Source organism: Mastomys coucha, unplaced genomic scaffold, assembly GCF_008632895.1.
Source record: "Mastomys coucha isolate ucsf_1 unplaced genomic scaffold, UCSF_Mcou_1 pScaffold6, whole genome shotgun sequence".
Lineage (NCBI taxonomy): Eukaryota > Metazoa > Chordata > Mammalia > Rodentia > Muridae > Mastomys > Mastomys coucha.
Genome location: NW_022196912.1, coordinates 126,905,125 through 126,925,317, shown reverse-complemented (window position 1 = coordinate 126,925,317; position 20,193 = coordinate 126,905,125). Strand labels below are relative to the sequence as shown.

The following is a 20,193-nucleotide window of genomic DNA, read 5'->3' as shown; positions in this document are numbered from 1 at the left end:
AAGGATCTAGGATCACCTAGGAGACAGGCTGAGGTGCTCCAGTCAGGATCACCTAAATTAGGCTATCCTTGGAACACACCTGTGAGGGATCATCAAGACTGGGTTAACTGAGGTGGAAAGGCCCTCCCTAAATGTGGGAACTCCATGGCCCTAGGCTGGAGGAAGTAAGCTAAGATTCAGCAAGCAGCTCTCTGATTCCCAACTGCAGATGCACTGTGACCAGCTGCCTAACTCCTGCAGCCTCAGCTTTTCCACCATGATGAACTGTACCTCCAACTGTGAGCCAATACAAGCCCTTTCACCCTGAAGTTTGCTTCTTACCAAGTATTCTGTCCCAGCAATGAAACAACTAACACAGACCTCATCATTATGTTTCCTTTATTATGAGACAGGAGGGAATGTAAATCAATAGATACAATTTTCTAATTGTTTAACAATAATAACTCTTGATCAAGAGAAGATCAAAGTAAGAAAGAGCACAGGTGGCTCTGACAAGGCATCCAGCACCCAGGGTACTCAGGGAACTGATGAGGAATGTGTCCCTCACACCCAAGGGATTGACCAGGGCACAGCTATCACTCAGGGCACTTCAGAGGAAATGAGTCCACCATCTCCAGGGCACTAAACTAAGTGTGCCCATTGCCCTGGGCACCAAGGGAAGGAGAATTCACTCTCTGGAGCACTGTGGGGAGAAGCCTTACTACCCAGGTGTCCAACTTACTTGGAGAGAGAAGGTCAGAGCCAGGTCAGTTTCCACTTGTCCACTAGGAGGCAGCACAATTTCATGTGATCTCAAGACTCGTTTGGAACCCTGGAAGGAAACAGCCTTCTAGTCTAGAGCATATTAAAGTGAACCAGCCGAGGGCGCCCTCACACCAGCACTCAGAGCTATCATGACAAAGGCCTCGCTGGTTGGGGAGGCAGGAGCAGGATTAAAACTGATTCCACCAATAGGTTCTGCCCAGGAAACGGAAGTGGAAGACCAAGGAGAGCTCCTGCCTGCCAGAGGAACAGTCACCAAAGCCCAGCCCAGCACAGCCCGGCACAGCCCGGCCCACCGACCGCCTCTGAAGCCCAGTGCACAGGTGTGGGTGCCGTTTAAATAAAGACACCGCCACAGGGACAGGAAGAGCAGGAGATGTTTACAATAGATTCAAACTGTGCAGGTGATACAGGGCACATCCGGCACAAAGCCAAGCTGGTGGAGACCTGCCTGCCTGCTTAGATGCCAAGAATCCACAGCACCTCCAAGGAAGAGTGGTTTCCCAGACCTTTACCATAAACAGAAGCCAGGCCTCCTTGAACTCCAACCACACATCTCAGGGCAAAATGGGAGGGTCCTGCATGGATGGGAGGGTTCTGTGTGACAGAGGAGACCCCGAATGACAGATGAAGTCTTGTCTTGTGGTAAGCACACTATTACAACAGGTCTAAGGTGTGTCCAATACCAGAGGCACTATGGGTGGGGGGTCAAAACTGGGTTACCTCAGCAGGACCCAGATACTCCTGACAGTTGGTCCCCTTGTGTGAGGCTACCTGCCACTTGCCCTGCAAATGCCACCCATAGTGAAGGATCATTCATAGTGGGTCACCCTAAGCTACATCTGAGCAGCCAGTGGTAACAATCCACATCCTGTCCTGAGAGTTGACCTGGAGCCTGGCAGTCCCCAAGGGCTAGGCAACACATCTGGAGGGCCAGAGATGCTCTGCTTGAGAAGGGTGGGACCCAAGCTCATCCAGTCACAGGAGCTCCAAAGAACAGGGCAAAATGCTAAGGCAGGTTCTAGTCCAGAGAACCCCAGGTCCTGTCTCTTCTTGTTCCTACTCAAGCCTATTACCCTGGGAGAGGCATGAAAAAAAAAAAAAAAGCCAGGGTAGGTGGCTCAGTGGTGAGGGTCTTCAAGAATGGTTCAGGGACCAAGTGAGAAGTGAGGCTGCCACACTTGTGTGTGTGCAGTGAGGGTTACCTGCATCTTGACAGCAATCACCACAGATAGGAGTTCCTTTTCCAGTTCCCGGAGCACTGCCAGCTTCTTCAGGGTCAGGCTGCACAACCTGCAAGACACAGGGCTCAGACTTGCAGCAGACTTCCTAGGTACACTGCCCAGCTGCCTAGAAAGCTGCAAGGACACCACAGCTACACTTGAGTGTCCCTGTGAGAGACACCAGCCAGGAAGGGTTGGACAGAAACACCAGAGAAGAAACCTCGGGAAGCCAGTCATGTGAGGCTCCCAAAGGCCAGAGTACCGGAACCAATACAGCAGTGCAGACTGTAGCTATGGGAAGACAGCCTCCCACCCAGGCCCGGCTGCCCCATCCCATGCTGCCACCTCCACGAAGCAGACATGAATTCACCTCAGTATTCTGCTCTAAAGCCTTTGATGTACACGGAGACAAGTTTTGCCTACTTAGGGGCAGCTTCTGATGAGCCACCAGCGTCACCAGTGGGGCTGTGTGTACAGCTCTGGGAAGTCACGGGACTTCCTCTCACTATTGGGATGGCTGGTGTACCTGGAAACTTGCAAGCTGTCTCTTTTTGGAAATTTTCTGTGTAAAACTTTCATACCCGAGCAGAACTCGGAGAAGTACGGGAATGAAGCCACAGTTGAGAGGTGGCACAACAACTTGAAAACACAGTTACCTAGGAAATTGACCTGCAGTAATCTGGATGGACAGTGCATCTCAAAGGAAACTATAAAGCCTTAGGAATGGAAACAATATGAAGGCAGTATATCTGGATTTGTGCAGGCATTAATGTTTCAGTGGAGATTCCCCACTGAGCAAGATAAGCTGCATAAAACAGTAAGAAACCAGAAGAGGGAGAGTGCAAACTGAACACCAACAAAGCATAAGGAAACAATAGAGATAAACTCAGAAATAACTTGAAATAGGGAAAATAAAAACCAGATGTTACTCTTTTGCAAAGATTGTATAGCCAGGGCTATACAGAGAAACCCAGACATAAAACCTTCAGCCAAACATAGATTAAAAAAAAAAAAAAGACAGAAAATTCTCTTTATCAGGAATAAAAGAGAGAACCAGAGATCTCAGATAAAATGTAACAACTTACTGCCCCCAACCTCCAAAGCCTACTAAGCTGAAACTGGTAACAGAACAGTACTACCTATCAAGTAAAGTCAATGAAACCCAAATGTTCTGAAAAAGAAAATCCAGCAAATTCAGAGGCAGAGTACTGCTTGCAGACCATGCCAGACACCCAGGACTCCACCCCCAGCTCAGGGTAGAGAAAAAACTCACATACTCACACCTAACCTTCCAGAAAGCAGAAGAAAAAGGACTGCCTCAGCTCAAGAGATTAGCACTGCCTTTCTACCAATACAGACAAAAACAGCACCATAAAGAAATCACAAAAGCTGGGTGTGGTAGCTGGCACTCACCCACAGCACCAGCACTCAGGACGCTGAGATAAGATGACCTGGGCCAGCCTGGGCTACTCAGCCAGACCTTATTAAAAGAAGATTCAAGATGAGGAGCAGAACAGAGGTGAGAAGAAGAGAACAGGGAAAGCACTCTACAGACAGATGTCTGTCATGAACACAGATGCAAAGTTCCTCCACAGGTATTTGCAAGCTAAATCTAGCAAGACATAAAGATATTCATTAATATACACAGCCAATGGGGGATGTTCCAGGAATGAAATACTGGTTCAGCATTTGAAAATCATTTTATCAGGGCTGGTGAGATGGCTCAGCGGTTAAGAGCAACGTCTGCTCTTCCAAAGGTCATGAGTTCAAATCCCAGCAACCACATGGTGGCTCACAACCACCCATAATGAAATCTGACGCCCTCTTTTGGTGCGTCTGAAGACAGCTACAGTGTACTCATTTATAATAATAAATAAATCTTAAAAAAAAAAAAAAGAAAGAAAATCATTTTATCGTATCAATAAGTTAAATGAGAAAACAAAAACCATTTGTACCCTCAATATGGTTCAGTTTCCTCAAGGGAGCATGTATTAAAGGCTTAGTGCCTATTGGATAGTAGAGACTTTAGGAGGGGGGCCCAGTGGAAGACACACCCTTAAGAGGGACTGTGGAACCCAGTGGAGGACATGCACCTTAGGAGGGGGCCCTGTGGAAGACTGTGGGACCCAGTGGAGGACATGCCCCTTAGGAGGGGGGCCCAGTAGAGGGCTGTGGGACCCAGTGGAGGACATGCTCCTTAGGAGGGGGGCCCAGTAGAGGACTGTGGGACCCAGTGGAGGATATTCGCCTTAGGAGGGGCGCCCTGTGGAAGACTGTGGGACCCAGTGGAGGATATTCGCCTTAGGAGGGGGGCCCTGTGGAAGACTGTGGGACCCAGTGGAGGACATGCGCCTTAGGAGGGGGCCCTGTGGAAGACTGTGGGACCCAGTGGAGGACATGCCCCTTAGGAGGGAGGCCCAGTAGAGGGCTTTGGGACCCAGTGGAGGACATGCACCTTAGGAGGGGGCCCTGTGGAAGACTGTGGGACCCAGACTCTTCCTAGATTTTGGCTGTGCTGCCAACTGTCAGGTGTGCAGTGTCATTAAACCCATGTTGCCATCTCCATGTCCCACTGCACCGCAGACTAAAAGTAATCTCTCTGAGTCCTCTAAGTTGATTCTCTGATTGCTTGCTATTGTGCCAGAAGTCAACTGACACAGAAAGCTGGCATCAAGTGAAGTTGCTATGGCAACAACTGGAGCTGTGTGGAGCCTCTTGGACTGTGCAGGAGGAATGTGGTAGTCTACAGAAGCTATTCATGCTAGACCTCTCAGCAAGCTGGGAAGGGAAAGAACCCCTCAATCTGCACCTGTCATGGGAGTTACAGAAACTTGCTTCCCTGAAGATAGGATGGGGGCTGGCCTGACTGCTCTCACCCCTGTGCCTCACGTGGCTGTCCTGCCCAGGTTGACAGGCAACCAAAGACATGATGAGGTCAGGAAAGGGAGAAGCAAACCACCATTGTCTACAGACACCAGGATTGTGCACAGAGAAATCTAAGGAATGCAGGAAGGGTCAAGACAAGCTTCCATAGACCAGGTTACCTATAAAAAGTAATTACGAGCCAGGCAGTGGTGGCGCACGCCTTTAATCCCAGCACTTGGGAGGTAGAGGCAGGCGGATTTCTGAGTTTGAGGCCAGCCTGATCTACAGAGTGAGTTCCAAAACAGCCAGTGCTATACAGAGAAACCTGTCTCAAACAAACAAACAAACAAACAAAAAAGTAATTACGAACCACATGCTGCTCCCAGTAGACATTTGGAAGTCAAGTGTTCAAAAAACATTCACTCATATTATCCCCAAATAGAGAAAATATATCTAAAGTAAATGCATGCTAGGAACTCCAAATGATGGGCTGGCAAGTGAAGTCACTCACTGTACAATCCCTGGAACCTGCACAAAAGTGAGGAGAGAACCGACTTCACAAAATTGTGCTCTGACCCACACTCATGCATTTGGCCCCAACATCTACACAAACACACATAATAATAACAAGCAAATAAGTTTTTCAAGGAAGCTCTGAATACTGTGAACGAATTTAACAATAGAAGCCAAGTGGAGAGCCAGGCTATGGCTGCACATCAATTCTCCACAAACGGTCAATTCAGTACTATTCCAGTAAAATCGCAAGAAGGGTTGTGTGGTTCTGTGAAAATCAACACGTTGATTTTTATCTCTCATATGTGCAGGAGCTAGAACATCCAGAACAGCTGAGGAAAGGAAAAGAGAGTCTAGCTTTCTCACACTGACCTCAAGAGCTGTGCACAACGTGGCGCCCATAGAAGGTGAAGCAGGGATGAACAGTCAGAGAAAGGTCTAATAAATCTGACTCCACTAAAATTTAAGACTTTGGCTGGAATGGTGGCTAATACCTTTAACTCAAGCACTTTAGAGGCAAAGGTGGGTAGATCTCTGTGATTTTGTGTCCAGCCTGGTCTACAGAATAAATTTCAGGCCAGCCAAGGCTACATAGTGAGAACTTGTCTGAGACCACAAAAACAAAACACAACAAAACAAAACAAAACTTTCCTCTGCAAAACCACTGTTACAGACAGGCTTTGGGATGGAGAGCTGATCAGTGGGCTAAGTACCTGCCACGCACCTGAGTTCCATCCCCAGGCTCCATGTAAAATGTCACATGCCTATGATCTCAGCATTATAGAGGCAGAGAAGTTCAGGTTCTGTAGCCAGGCAGTCTGAAACAACTCATATACTCCAGGATCAGTAAGAAACTGGTTCCACCCCCCCCAAAAAATGCTTTTGACTCCAGGGACTCTGATACCCTCTTTGGGCATCCTTGGGCACAAGGCATACATGCGGTGCAGTGAGATACATATAGACAAAACACCCGTAACACATAAAATACAAATTAAAAACAAAAAACTAAAGAAGTGAGTAAATCGTTTGAACAGCTCCTTCGCCTGGAAAGACAGGTGACTTGGCACAGGAAGGTACCCAACATCATTAGTCACTGGTGACATAAGTGCAAGTCACACTCATAGGCAGAAACTACACCAGAGCTGTTCACAGAACAAAAAGCACCAACATGCCCAGCCCTGGGCAGGAGGCAGGGCAACCGGAACTCTGGAAATCAGCTTGTAAGTTTCCATGAAGCCACACACAGCTCTCAGCACAGCACTGCAACCCTGGGAATTTAGCCAGGGAAAATGAGCCCTGAGTTCACACGAAGACACACACATGAACACTAACAACAACATGAACTCTGTTCAACACCACAATGTCCCTTCCATAAACACATAAATCACAGTCAAGGGGGCTCAAGAGATGGATCAGCAGTTAAGGGTACTTGTTCCTCTTCCAGAGGACCCAAATTCAATTCCCAATATCTACATGGTGGCTTATGACCATCAGTAACTCCAGTTCCAGGGAATCTGACACCCTCTTCTGGCCTCTGTGGGCCCCAGGTATGCATGCAGTTGGTGAAAAGGTATACACAAGAGCTAAACACCACACAGATAAAATGAAAATGGAAATAACTTTAATATTTATTTATTTATTTATTTATTTATTTATTTATTTGAGACAGGGTTTCTCTGTATAGCCCTGGTTGTCTGGAACTCACTCTGCAGACCAGGCTGGCCTCGAACTCAGAAATCCACCTGCCTCTGCTTCCCAAGTGCTGGGATTAAAGGCGTGCACCACCACTGCAAAGCTTTTAAATATATCTTTTAAAGGACTTGCAAGGTGGTTATTGATAATAATAGGGGTAGGATGCTTCTGTCATCCTGGACAAGAGCCCAGGGTCAGGTGGGCAGCATTGTGTCCACTGACTCTGAAAAATATAGGTCTGAAAAGACAGAGACTGGAGGCACAGGTGGGTCTATGGTATATTCTAAAAAGGCATCAGGATTCAACTAGACAGGGAACAAGTTGGTGACACACAACACTTAGGAGTAAGGACATTCCTGAGACGTGTCAGTGAGGAGCAGTGTACTTTAAAGTCAACACCATTACAAGATTCAATTTCACTGGCAAGTGGTACACATCCACATCTGAAGGTAACCTTCCAAGTGTCAAGTGCTATCACCTCCTCTTCTACTGCATCTGCTTAACACTGTGTGTGATTTAAGAACCAGCTCAGGAGCTGGGGAGACATCACTTGGATCCCCAGAGTTTATGCGATCCCTGTGGGTGTTCCAGAGGCAAAGACAGGGAGGAGATCCCTGGAGCAAAGAAGCTAGCTAGAGTAGCCAAATTAGTGAGCTCTGGGTTTAAATGAGACACCCTGCCTGATGTATAAAATGAAGCATTATGATGGAAGACACCCAACACAACATGGACACAAACAATCCACATGTTTTGTAAAATATGTAAAAGAGGAAGGAAGGAAGAAAGGAAGGAAGGAGGGAGGGAAGGAAGGAAGGAAGGGAAGGAGGAAGGAAGGAAGAAAGGAAGGAAGAAAGGAAGGAAGAAAATCAGCTTAGACCAGAGTTCAAGGTCAGACTGGACCATAGTATGAGATCCTATCCTGTCTCAAGAGAACCAACCAGCTTGGTGCCCAATCCTACAGAGCCTTCTTTGGCTTCAGGAATAGTGTGAGGCTGCAAAGGCAGAGCAGCATGCTCCGAGTCAGCACATGTTCTCTGCATGGAGGATAGAGGGTTTTCTTGGAGACAAAGCTCACCCTAACCCCTGTCCCACTGTCCTGATGAGGTTGTGCCTGCTCAAACTCTGCTCTACCCTAACTGTGGGTTGCCTCCCATGCTGGCTGGATGATGGTGTCCCCTCTGAGGGAAGCTAGTTAACAACAGGAACAGGTCAGCTCTGGGGAGACCCACGTCGCTTTTTGGTAGCAGGCACCTTGTCCACTCCCATCCCACTGCCTGCAAGGACAGAACTGAGCCAGCCAACTTGAAACCCAGAAGCAGAAGCCAGCACCAAGAATGAAGAGCCACATAACCAGCCCTCCACCAGACCCCTATCAATCATATTATATACCAAAGAAGGAAGCACAACTTAACTCAAGGCTTCATTTTGGCTTCCAGTTACAGAGATACTGTGGGCCCTGGACCACCAGGGATGCCTGGGGAGCCATGGTCCCTATGGCAGGAGATATAGTCCACTGCTGGTTGAGCTGGATCTGGATCCGACCTGACCGTCTCAGGAAGGCATCTGACTGCTAGGAGGCTGTGGGAATACCAGTTAAGTAAAGGAATGTTGGTTTTCTCCCCAAATCCACGTTGAAATCCTAAGTCCAGTCACGAAGGCAGATTCTCTTTAGGGAGACTGTAAGGGATCTGCAGCCACTGCTCCTTCTGCCAGGTGAGGACACAAAAAGCTGGCTAATGACCCAGGAAGTGACCCCACCACACACTGGATTTGCTGGCACCCCAATCTTGGATGTACAAGCTCACGAGGATGAGGACTGGTTTTAAGCTTTCACCTAGAGTAGTCATCTAACACATTAAAATCACAGAAACTCCCTTAGCCCACATATACCAACCTGTCTTCAAAGTTGTATGTCTATTTCATATACATCCTAGAACTAGCTTGCTAGGGTTGAAAATGTGTAGAATTTTATGAGATCAAACTGCATTAGGGACAAGTGACACTTAATGACCCTGAATCTTTGCTTCTCTGTTTCATACCCAAGATTTCTCCCACAAGTCTTTTTTCTTTTATGTGCATTCCAACCTAGAGCATGCTGGGTAATTGGTCCACCACTGAACTATGCCCTCATTGTTTTTTACTTTATATTGAGGCAAAACCTCACTAAGCTGCCTGGGCAGACCTTGAACTTTCAATCCTCTTGCCGTGGCCTCCTGAGTACCTAGGTTTACAGGTATGCCTCATCCTGCTTGGCTGTCTGCATGCAGATCTGAGTTGAAGGCTAGCCAACTGATTTAGTGTCTCACTGCACTGTCCAGTACTTCCAGAGTGGTTTTGATAAGAACTGAAGAGACAGCTTGGTAGTTAAGTGCATGTGCTGCATAATCACTAGGACCAAAATTCAGATCCCAGCACGTGTATAAACATGCTGGGTATACACATGGGTATAAGCAGCATGTGTGTAAGCAAGCCTGTAACTCTAGCATCAAACAAGCTGATGTCCTCTTCTGACTTTCCTAATACACAGGCAAGTGCACCCACACAAATGTGTACACACATTGACACATATATACACGTACGTACGTATGTACATACATACATACATACATACATACATACATACATACATCAAGAGAACAGTCTAAATAGCTCTCCCTCTTCTGGCTTCAAGCATACTACTTCTGATGTGTGCATTGAGAACTGTGTGCTGATACAACACTGTCTGGAATTTTCTGCAGAGACAGAAATCTCCCATCTCCTCATTCACAAAGCTGAGTTACAAATTTCAACTAACAATTAGATATACACTGCCATACGAGATGGTGGGGCCTCTAAACTTTGGTAGGAACTGAATAACAAACTATACTAATTTCTATGTTCTTACTTTTTTTTTTTTTTAACTAGGGGCTAGAGAGATGGTTCCGTGTCTAGGAGCACACATCAATCTTGCAGAGGACCTGAACTTGGTTCCTAGCACCTACACAGGGTGGTTACAAGCATCTGTAACTGGAGCCCCAGGAGACCTGATAACTTCTGGCTTCTGCAGGAACTTGCACTCGGATGCATATACCCACACAGAGTAAGACACATACACATAATTTCAAATAAAATGTTTATGTTTTATTTATGTATGGGGGACATACATATGCCACAAGGCTCATGTGAATGGGTCAGAGCGAAACTTCTACCACAGGCCACAGGGATTGAACTCAGGTCAGCAGGCTTGGTAGCAAGCCACTATACCCTTGTAACCTCACTGTCCCTAGTTCTATAGTCTTAAAGACACAGTCAAACATCACCGAATCCTTTTTTTTTTTGCATCAATAGTCTCTCTTTGCATGACTACTGTACATTAAGAGACATCCTAATCCTAATGTATTAAGGCATCCACATGTGAATATAGTTAACCCAGTATCCCCTTATGCCATCTGGCCTGTGCTAGGCCTTACAAGCTTCAGCCTGTCAGCACTGGGAACCCGCCATGTGACTGGTGACATGTGCCTGCCCTTCCATTTGAGGCAGTGCATTTCTGGGTTTTGTTTGTTTGTTTTTCGAGACAGGGTTTCTCTGTGTATGTAGCCCTGGCTGTCCTGGAACTCACTCTTTAGACCAGGCTGGCCTCAAACTCAGAAATCTGCCTGCCTCTGCCTCCCAAGTGCTGGGATTAAAGGCATGCGCCACCACCACTCAGCTAGTGTATTTCCTGCCTGCATTTCCATTTGAGGCTGTGCATTTCTTGACATCACAGCTTGGGAAACAGCCTCATCACCTTCTCTACTTTCAGCCTAATTTCTTCATCCACTTTAGAGATTCATAACTGAGAACAGCTCACATTTCCCTTGTCTGAAATGCCTATGGCCAAGTGTTCCAGAATACTTACACAGACGCATGCCCACACATATGTGCACATGGGCAATCCCCCTCCAACATGCACACAAATGGTATCTCGGGGATGGGACTCGAATCCTTAAAACATACCTGAAAGGTAAGGTACACCCATATTTTTAGCTGGATCTAAAACCTGAGATCAGGAGTTTCCTACCTGAGACATCATGATGCTCAAAAGGTTTTGAACCTGAACATTTTGGACTTTGCCTTATGGACACTCAACTGATCATTCATACTTTTTCTGAAAAATTATCAGAAGTTTTCATATGTATTGACAATGTTGTATTGGTATTTTGGATTTTGTTTTTAGACAGTGTCTCATCTTGATACACTGGCTGGCCTAAATTCTCTTCGTAGACTACGCTGGCCTTGAATACACAGAGATCTGCCTGCTTCTGTCTCCTTAGTATTGGGATAAAGGTGTGTTCTACCATAACCAGCCAGTATTATTTTTTGTTTTTGTTTATTGTGTGTGGTATATGTGTATACATGTTCATGGTAGACAGGTATAGGAAGCCAGAGGTCAACATCAGCTATTTTTGATTATTTCCACTTTCTATTTTGAGACAGGGTTTCTCACTGCATCTGGAGCTCACCAACTGGTTAGACTGTGCTCAGGTTCATCCAAGTTATAGTATGTGACAGAATGTTCTATGTGTGATGTAGATAGACCACATTTGTCTATCTGTCATCTTGTCTGGCATGTGAGCCATTCTGCCTCTTGGCTGCTATGAATGTCTTGGCTATGACCAGACATGCACAGCTATCTCCAAGTCTGTTTTATTTTATGTATTTATTTATTAGAAATGGAATTACTAGATCAAAGGGTAACTCTAACTTAGTTCTGAGGCATCTGCATACTATCTTCCAAAGGACCACCCTGCTGGTTTATGATCCCACAACAGTGCAAAGAGGCTGGCTGTTACATCAGTGAGCACCTTCTCTGGACTGTAGAGATGGCTTAAAGGCTAAGAACATGAGCTGCTCTTCTAGAGCACCTGATTTTACCACTTCAACTTGTTCACAGCTCCCTGGAACTGCAGCTCCAGGGGATGGGATGCCCTCTTCTGGCCTCCATGAGCTCCTGCATGTGCACATGGCATACACTTACACAGATCTACACAAGTGCCTATAAATGAAAACATGCAAAATCTTCTCACAAACACACACACACACACACACACACACACACACACACACACACACAGAGAGAGAGAGAGAGAGAGAGAGAGAGAGAGAGAGAGAGAGAGAGCGAGCCTATAGTTGTCTTACAGGGCTCTACAGCCACACAGGAAGTGAGGCTCCTACCCAACAGCCATTCTCGCTCACCTAGAGTGTAGGGACACATAGTTTCCACTCACCACACTCTCTTACCTGAGGAGACTCTGGCAGAAAGAGAGTATAGCACACACACACACATGCGTGCACACACAGACACACACAGACACAGACACACACAGACACAGACACACACAGGTGCATACATACACACTCACATACATACACACACGCACACACACATAGAAGACACATACACATACACACACATGCACACACACTCACACACACGCACACACAGACACACATACACATAGACACACACACATGTGCACACATACACACTCAAACACACATACACATGCACATACATAGCGCACACACACAGACATACACACACACTCACACACATGCACACACACACACACACACACACACACACACACACACACACCACTGGCAAACTGCAGACACTAAAGTATAATTTGTTGAGAGAGTAGACAAACTCATCATCTGGGACGAGACCTCTCAGTGAGCTGTCCACCTAATAAGGATCAGGAGACCCCATCTGGAATACAGGGTGTAGAACTGGCAGGAAAGGCTGAAGGCAGAGTTCAAAAGTCCCTGGGGCCTTGGAGCCGATATGTACCTAGGCTGAGCAGTGACAATGGCCAACATAGGCTCATTGCCAAGTTCCTGGTGTGTACCTGTTCTTGAGCCACCCACCTTTTCTCATCTATCCCCTCTCAATAGATGAGGACTCAGGGTCTCTTTGTACCCACATGGGGACCAAGAAATTAACCTGGTTAGCCGTCCTCTGTGCCCAGGCACTTGGCATGGCTCCTCTGGGAATCTTAAAGCTGGAGTCTCCTTGGCTGCTGACCAAGGAAGACCAACTAGAATATCCATCTCGGCCTTGTAGGCCCTCATCTCAAAGTTACTTTGTGATTTTTCACTCTGAAACAAAAGGTTCCACAGGCCTGAATAGTGTCCTGACCACCAAGGACTACCCCAGGTTCCTACTGCCCTTGCCTCTCCATCTTCTGGATGGTCCCTGGACCTCCCCTCCCCTCTATCCTGTCTGTCCAGAGGGAGCTCTGACCTGGGGCTTCAAATCACTGCAATCAGATCATCTGTTCTCCCTTGGTGGCTACTGTACAGTACTAGACAGAAAACAATGGACAGAGGCCTTGAGGGGAGACATGCTCAGGAATATGCTGGAAAGGGTGAGCAGTTACGAAAGGTTCATCCATAGGGGTGTTGAGAACCTAGTAATCAAGAGTACATGAGGCTTGGTGACCAGACCTTCATTGCTCAGTCCTCTGTAAGGGCTAATATAGGGTAAGCAAGAGCCTGGCCAATGACCCTTGAAAATGAGGCAAGCAGTAGGCAGAATGGCATAGGCAGGCTCCAGACTACTTTCAGTCTACAAGGCTCAGGGAACAAACCCCTGGGCTGATCCTCATACAACAGGTTCCTAGTAGTGAAGTAACAAATCCTTCAGACATGACATCACCCCAGGCTAAGTAAGGGAATGCTGCCTCAGGTGACGCTCAGTTGAAAGGCCAGTGTGGCAAAGAAAAGCCTGTAGAAGAACAAACCAAGTAGAGAAATGAGGGACAAAGCAGGTAGGGCCATTGCCTCAGGGGCTGGTCAGCTCAGGTGGCATGTAGAGGCCACACCTGTCAACGAGACTCTAAATGTTCTACCCACAGCCCCAGAGAGCTCCCGAGACAAGGAGCTCACGTGTGTGAGCACAAAGCACCAGCATATCCAGTACCCAGGAAGACACAGGCAGAAGGTCCCTGTAGAGAAGGCACTATGCAAAGGGTTCTTTGGCCCTCTACATCCCTGCATTACTGCAGATTCTCACAGGACAGCCTGGAGACACTGACGCAGAATGTCAGTTCTCAGCGGCCCCTGTGTCATTCTCCCTGTGTGACCTGTGACTGGCTAGTCTTACTTAGCTCTCATTCCCTACTGCCTAAACTCTCACCAAGGGATGCTTTACAGAAGTATTCTCTTCACAGCCACGACCAGGATCCCCTCCATCAAAGTACACCCATTCACTACCAGAGAATAGCCTGGCCCAGAGCAGGTGACAACTGGCCACTTTGCACAACTCTGACAGCACTGTAGAAAGCACTTTGGCAGCTCTCTAAAAATACTGATTTCTACCCTTTTCCTTCAGGCATGTGATGGCACACAAGTGGTTATGAGCTCTGTCCCACAAAGGACTAAACCTCGGGGCCCCAAACCTGCTGACCCTATGTTTGTTGGAGAAAAAACTAAAGGACCTTTTGTTCCAGGCGCAGCCCCCTCATGCATGCCTGGCCACGTGGGAGCTGGGCCTGTGGTGGCAGCTGGCCATTTGTTCTCATGCCCTGCAGGCAGAGAAATGCCACATGCCAGCACCCTGGAGGCTAGGCAGGGTGGTACCTACCCCTGTGTGGGTCCAAGTGTCAAGACTGTATATGCAAGTCTGCCAGATCTCACTGCAGTGAGCACCAGAGAAGAGGCCTCTTATTAAAAGGAACAGTGTGACAGTCCTGAGGGAGTAGGTTCTATGAGAGGCTCACTCACTGCACTCTAAGCACCTGCTAACTGCCTTGAGCCAGAAATGTACATGCGTGGCCTGGGCAGCTGCCAGCTTCACCAGCTCAGCTCAGTTTTCTCCACTGTGCCTGGACCTTATCTGGACATGGGTGCTCCTGGTTAATGAGAAAAGAAGTTCAGGAGTGCTCTCTCTCTCTCTCACTCTCTCTCTCTCTCTCTCTCTTTTCTGTTTTTTTCGAGACAGGGTTTCTCTGTATAGCCCTGGCTGTCCTGGAACTCACTCTGTAGACCAGGATGGCCTCGAACTCAGAAATCCACCTGCCTCTGCCTTCCAAGTGCTGGGATTAAAGGTGTGCACCACCACCACCCGGCTCAGGAGTGCCTTCTCAATATTCCCCATTGGCCAGCACTCGGGGCCAGGGCAGCATCTACAGAAGGCAAGGGTCAGAGGGCAGTAACTAGGCCAGATACCCTCCAGCCACTGGGTTTCTACATTCCCACCTCACCCCATCAGAGGCCAGCCCCATCAAGGCAGGTAGTGGAAAGGGAGGAATGGATAGTGCCACTCAGTCCTGGGACCAGGGCAAAGAAGACAGCAGATGTCAGAAGACAGCATACTCATCAAAGAGGAGCCATTTGTGTAATGTCTGCTGAGAATGCAGGCAAGCTCCAAAAGGGCTCTGTGAGTGAGGCTAGAAATACACACAGAACTCAAAGTAGGGCTGCACTGGCTATGTGTTCCACCATTCCACTCAGGAGCCACCAGTACCACATAATTGGGATCCTGCCATCAGGAGGCTGTGCCCTCAGATCAACAGGACCTGGATCCTTCGGCTCAGGGACCACCCCATTCTTCTATCACAAGAAGCCCCAGGTATGCGGGTGTGCTATGCACATAATGGCTGACAGATGGGGAGTGTCTCTCCACTCTACTCCTACGGCCTGGGTCACATACGTGCATGTCATTGTGAGGTTGTGACAGTCTTGATCGTTAGCTTGACTGGACTGAGATGCATGAGAGATTATTAGAGCACAGCTCTGGAGTGTCTGTGAGGTATTTCCAGGGACTACTAAATCATGAGAGGGCTGATCTAATCAATGAACCACTGACAGATTCAAAGTTGGAAGATTATGGAACTCTGAAAGGAGGGGGCATGGCTGGAGGAAAGAGGTCACCCCGTCACGTCCATCTTGACTCGGCTCATCCTCCCACCCTCGTGAGTAGTTTTCTTTTACCACACCCTTCTGCCTTTATGTTCTGCTTCCCCACAGCTTTAAAAGCCAGTGACCATGAACTGAAACATCTGAAACTTGAAAACAAGTTTCCTCCTTAAAAATGTTTCTGTCAAGTATGTGTCCCAGTGAGAGTCAACATGGAGACTGGGGCTCAAACAGGACAGAGGCCAGCCTAGCCTGCAGCTAGCCTTGTGGTGGGGATAGCCGCCTTCCCTCCAGTCCTCCTGACCAGGCTTCCCAGGGTTTTGTAGGGAGGCAGGATCCAGGAGCCTCAGCACCCAGCTGTATGGTCTGGGGCCCATCTTTTGGGAGGCACTACAGAGGAAGAGAAGACAAGCCCCAGGATGTGCAGAGCCCTGCTACAGGACACTGTGTAGGGAGCCCTGCCCTGTAACTGCTCATATCAGAGGAAGACAGGCCAGGCTCAAAGTCACCCACACCCTCCACAAGCCAGCATTCTACATAGTGCCCAGGCAGGCAAGGGCCTGAGAAGAGATTCCCTTCATGGACAAATGCTGTGAGTGCAAGTATCTAACATGTCCTCAGTGGCAATGTTCATCTGGTACAAGGAACACAGCAGGCCTCTGGCCTGAGCAACCATCTTGTAGCAGCTACACTAAAATCTGCAGCCACAAGAGATGTCTCCAACCAGGAAGGTGAGAGTCTGGGAGCCACCAGCCTGGGAACACCTAGACTGAAGTGCCAACACCTTTCTCCTCCTATCCCTCCCACAGCAGTTCATAGGACAGAGAGTGAAGGGTGGACAACAATGGGAATGCAAGCTAGGTGTGGTGGTACACATCTGTAATCCCAGTACTTAGGAGCATCAGGAGTTCAAGGCCAAGCTCCATTATATATTCAGTACCAGGCCAGACTGTATTAACAGTCTGTCTCAGAAACAATCAAAACAAATGGGATACCCTGTTCATGGGAGGGGATGGATACTGTTTCCTGTGCCTTCAACCTTGTGGCAGCTACTCTCCATCATCTGACTGGCTATGGAAAACCCCTAAGAGACTAGTATACCTCTAGGTTTGCTATGAGGGTGTTGGGCAGAAAGCACGCCAAGAGTGTGAGAGGCACCATATGCAGCTGGAAGCAGGTGGAACAGGGAAGGAAAAGGAGAGAACCTGAAGCACAGGTGTGCTCTTTGCTTCCTGTCCATCATGAAGTAAATAGCTGTGCTCCAAACTGCGCTCTCAGCTGCCAAGGACTGGAACCTCTGAAGCTGAGCAAAGTAAACCACTCTCCTTTCACACCCATAAACGGCTGTTCTCAGGCTCCTGTCTCTCCAAAGGGTCTGACTAACTCACATGCTCAGCTCTCTAAGGAGTCACCCAAGGCTGCCTGTCCCAGGAGTGTCCCATGCTGCATTAACAACATCTCCACAGCTGGCTGGCATCAGTTGGGGCAGAACAGTCTGTAATGACAGTTTCCACAGGGCCTAACCAGCCCTCTCAGTCGACTACAGAGCACTGTCCCACACCGTAGCTTCCAATATAGGGCCATATAGCCCACCTCTAACAAAGCAGTACCCTGGTAAGACAGATGAACACCTACTGGATCCAAGGCACTGTGGAGGACACGGTGGAGGTGCCTGGGCTAACAGATGAGCCTCAAGAGTACCAGCAGGGGGTTGAGAAGCAAGGAGCGAGGAAGGGCCAGCTGTGTGTCTTCCAGTTATTTACTGGGGTCATGGGTCAGCAGAGGCCAGGAGCAGTATGGCAGCAGCAGAACAGTGCACACACTCCAGGCATCCCCTGAGAAGGGAGCGGTGGAGCTGCCCCACAGCAGAAAGATGTTTAGGATGGACACTTAAGAATCAGACCTGATTTGGCTAGTACATAGGAGGAGGGGTACGTAGCTGGGTGGGGTGAACCACTGTGATTCACACACCAGAATCTACCCAATGTGCTCAGACTCCAGGGCCACCTGGGAGAAAATGCAGGGCCATGTCTTCCCCTGCACCTGCCTTAGGCTGAGCCACGGTGACCCCACAATCAATGTGGGCTCAGGTCCTATGCCCCATCTGCACCACTTGCCCAGCTGTTACGGCCAGAATAGGATCCGTACAGTAAGGACTTCGTAGCAAATGCCTAAGCTTTCCTTCAGGGAGGCTCCAATGTCCAGCTGCCTCCTCGTAACCTCTACTCAGGCCACATAAGCAAATCCTGAATGTGGTGGACTGAGCACATTGGGGCTTCCCACTCACTAGGGTGATGTCCACAGAGCCAAGAGTCTCACAGACTCAGCTGGCAAAGCCACCTGTGCTCAGGGCTGTGGATTTAGAGAACAATGATCACACTTTTCAAGCAGAGGTCCTGGGGATGGAGGAAGCAACTGTACAGAGGCAGCTGGACTCCAGAGCTCAGAGGGTAAAACGTGCAGCCTCACAGACAGATGGCCTGGACTGGGCTTGCTGCTGGTGAGGCCTCAAGGGGAGTGACCGAGCAGCTTCCATCCAGGAGGGGACTGAGCAGCAAAAGGAAAAATGCTTAAACCAGAACAGGAAAAGCTATGCTCATATGCAGCAAACAGAGTCCTGAAGGAACAAAAATCAATGTCAGCAGCTGACACTTTGATTGGCACAACTCGCAGAGTACCAATTACAGCCAACCAGGGCTACTGATGGCCCAGCAGCACACGCAGCACAGACCAGGGCAGCTCCCTTCTTACTCTCTCCCCTCTGCCCATGAGAATGCAGGTGGAGAAGAGTGGAACAACGCCTGAGCTCCCACCTGCATGACTCTATGCAGAGTCTCTATGATGCCTCATACCAGTCCCACATCAGTGAAAGCAATGATGCCGATCTCTCTCATCATTAAAGCAACTAGACGACCCTGAAAGGGACACTCCTAAGGACGCCTATACCCAATCACACATACATTTTTAAAAATTTTGACTTTAATAAAATCAAGTTTATTGGAACATCTAGCTATATTGTCTTCCCTGCATGGAGGGCAATTCACCATCCACAGAAAGGTGTCTCACCCCACCATGCTAGAGGAGGAATCATAACCACTGTCCTAAAAGAAAGCCCTCAAACAGAGCACATCCCACTTAGCAAAGCAGCCTGGGCTTCTATTTTAAGTGCAGAGCATGTGTGGTCTGATGACCCCAGGCAGAACCCTCCCCATACCCTTGAGTAGTGTCAGAGCATAGCACTCTACAGCTGGTGGTGCAGCTGTTCCTGCTGGCCAGCCAGTCCCCTGCCTCAGGCCTTTGTGTACTGGTGGTCATGTGGACTGGTAACAGGGTCAAGACACAGTGTCCTATGAGGGCAGCTGGGAGGTCTGCATCGAGTGAGGATATCCTGGGGTATCACTACTCTTTCTTGGGGGTGAGGGGAGGTAATTTTCCAGAAAGCAAAGCATGAAGTAGTGACAGGAAGGTGAGGATGGCTGCATGGGCTTCCTCTCAAGTCAAAGGCCAGATGCTCAAAGAAGAGCTGGGCACCCTTCCATCCTGCAGGACCCTGGCCTCAGGGACTGTTCTTTGAGCTATGGGAAGACTCCCTTCATCTTCTTGTGTACATGACTCTCCATTGTAAGCAGGCTCTCCATTGTCCAGAGCCACTCTTCCTCAATGCTGGAAGTTGCCACAAAGTAGCTTTCAAAACCCTCCCAGATCCTGGTTGTCTGGATGTCAGGGACCTGGAAAGTGACCTTTCACAAGCCAGAGGCCTAAGCCTGTGAGGGCCCGGCTTTCCATCCCTGGACATCCCTTTGCCAGTTTAAGTATCTAAATGGTCTCATGACATACCAGAGATGAGTTAAAGTGTATCCAGCAGCTGCTCTGGCTAGCCAGTCTTCCATGCTCTCTGGGTATATGCATGGGAGTAATTGAACAGAGACATCAACTCCTCCCTACCTGGCACATAGTCTCAGATCCCACCCAAATGTTAGTGAGAGATACTGCCCCCACCCCAGACCACCACTGAGGCATAACTTTGCAGGACAGTACAGGTGGGCAGATGACAGCACCGGTCTTCACAGTATCACTGACGAAAGCCTGTAAAACCAGGGCTGGTGGAAGAGTCATGCAGGGGAGCTGACCCACTGCTCCCAACTGTTCCTACCATCCCAATGTTCCTTTCAGTAAGCACAACTTCTTAGTTCCTCATCAGGCTTCAAAGAACAGTCCCTGGCCAATGCTGTCCTGCCCTGCCCAGCCCAGCCCA

At 48.5% G+C, this 20,193-nt stretch overlaps 1 protein-coding gene across 7 annotated transcripts in view; it reads right to left on the bottom strand.

The window, feature by feature from the left end:
• The window catches only part of Pacs2 (phosphofurin acidic cluster sorting protein 2), a 61,973-nt gene that overhangs the window by 28,865 nt on the left and 12,915 nt on the right, over positions 1 to 20,193 (bottom strand). For all 7 annotated transcript variants that reach the window (XR_004114734.1, XM_031357881.1, XM_031357883.1 and 4 more), the window contains exons 2-3: positions 1,968 to 2,055; positions 722 to 811 (exon numbers count right to left, since the gene is read on the bottom strand). Coding sequence is in view for 6 of the 7 variants with exons in the window: in XM_031357881.1 (XP_031213741.1) it covers positions 722 to 811; positions 1,968 to 2,055 (178 nt within the window). In the remaining variant the exon portion in view is untranslated. The remainder of the gene's footprint in view (positions 1 to 721; positions 812 to 1,967; positions 2,056 to 20,193) is intronic.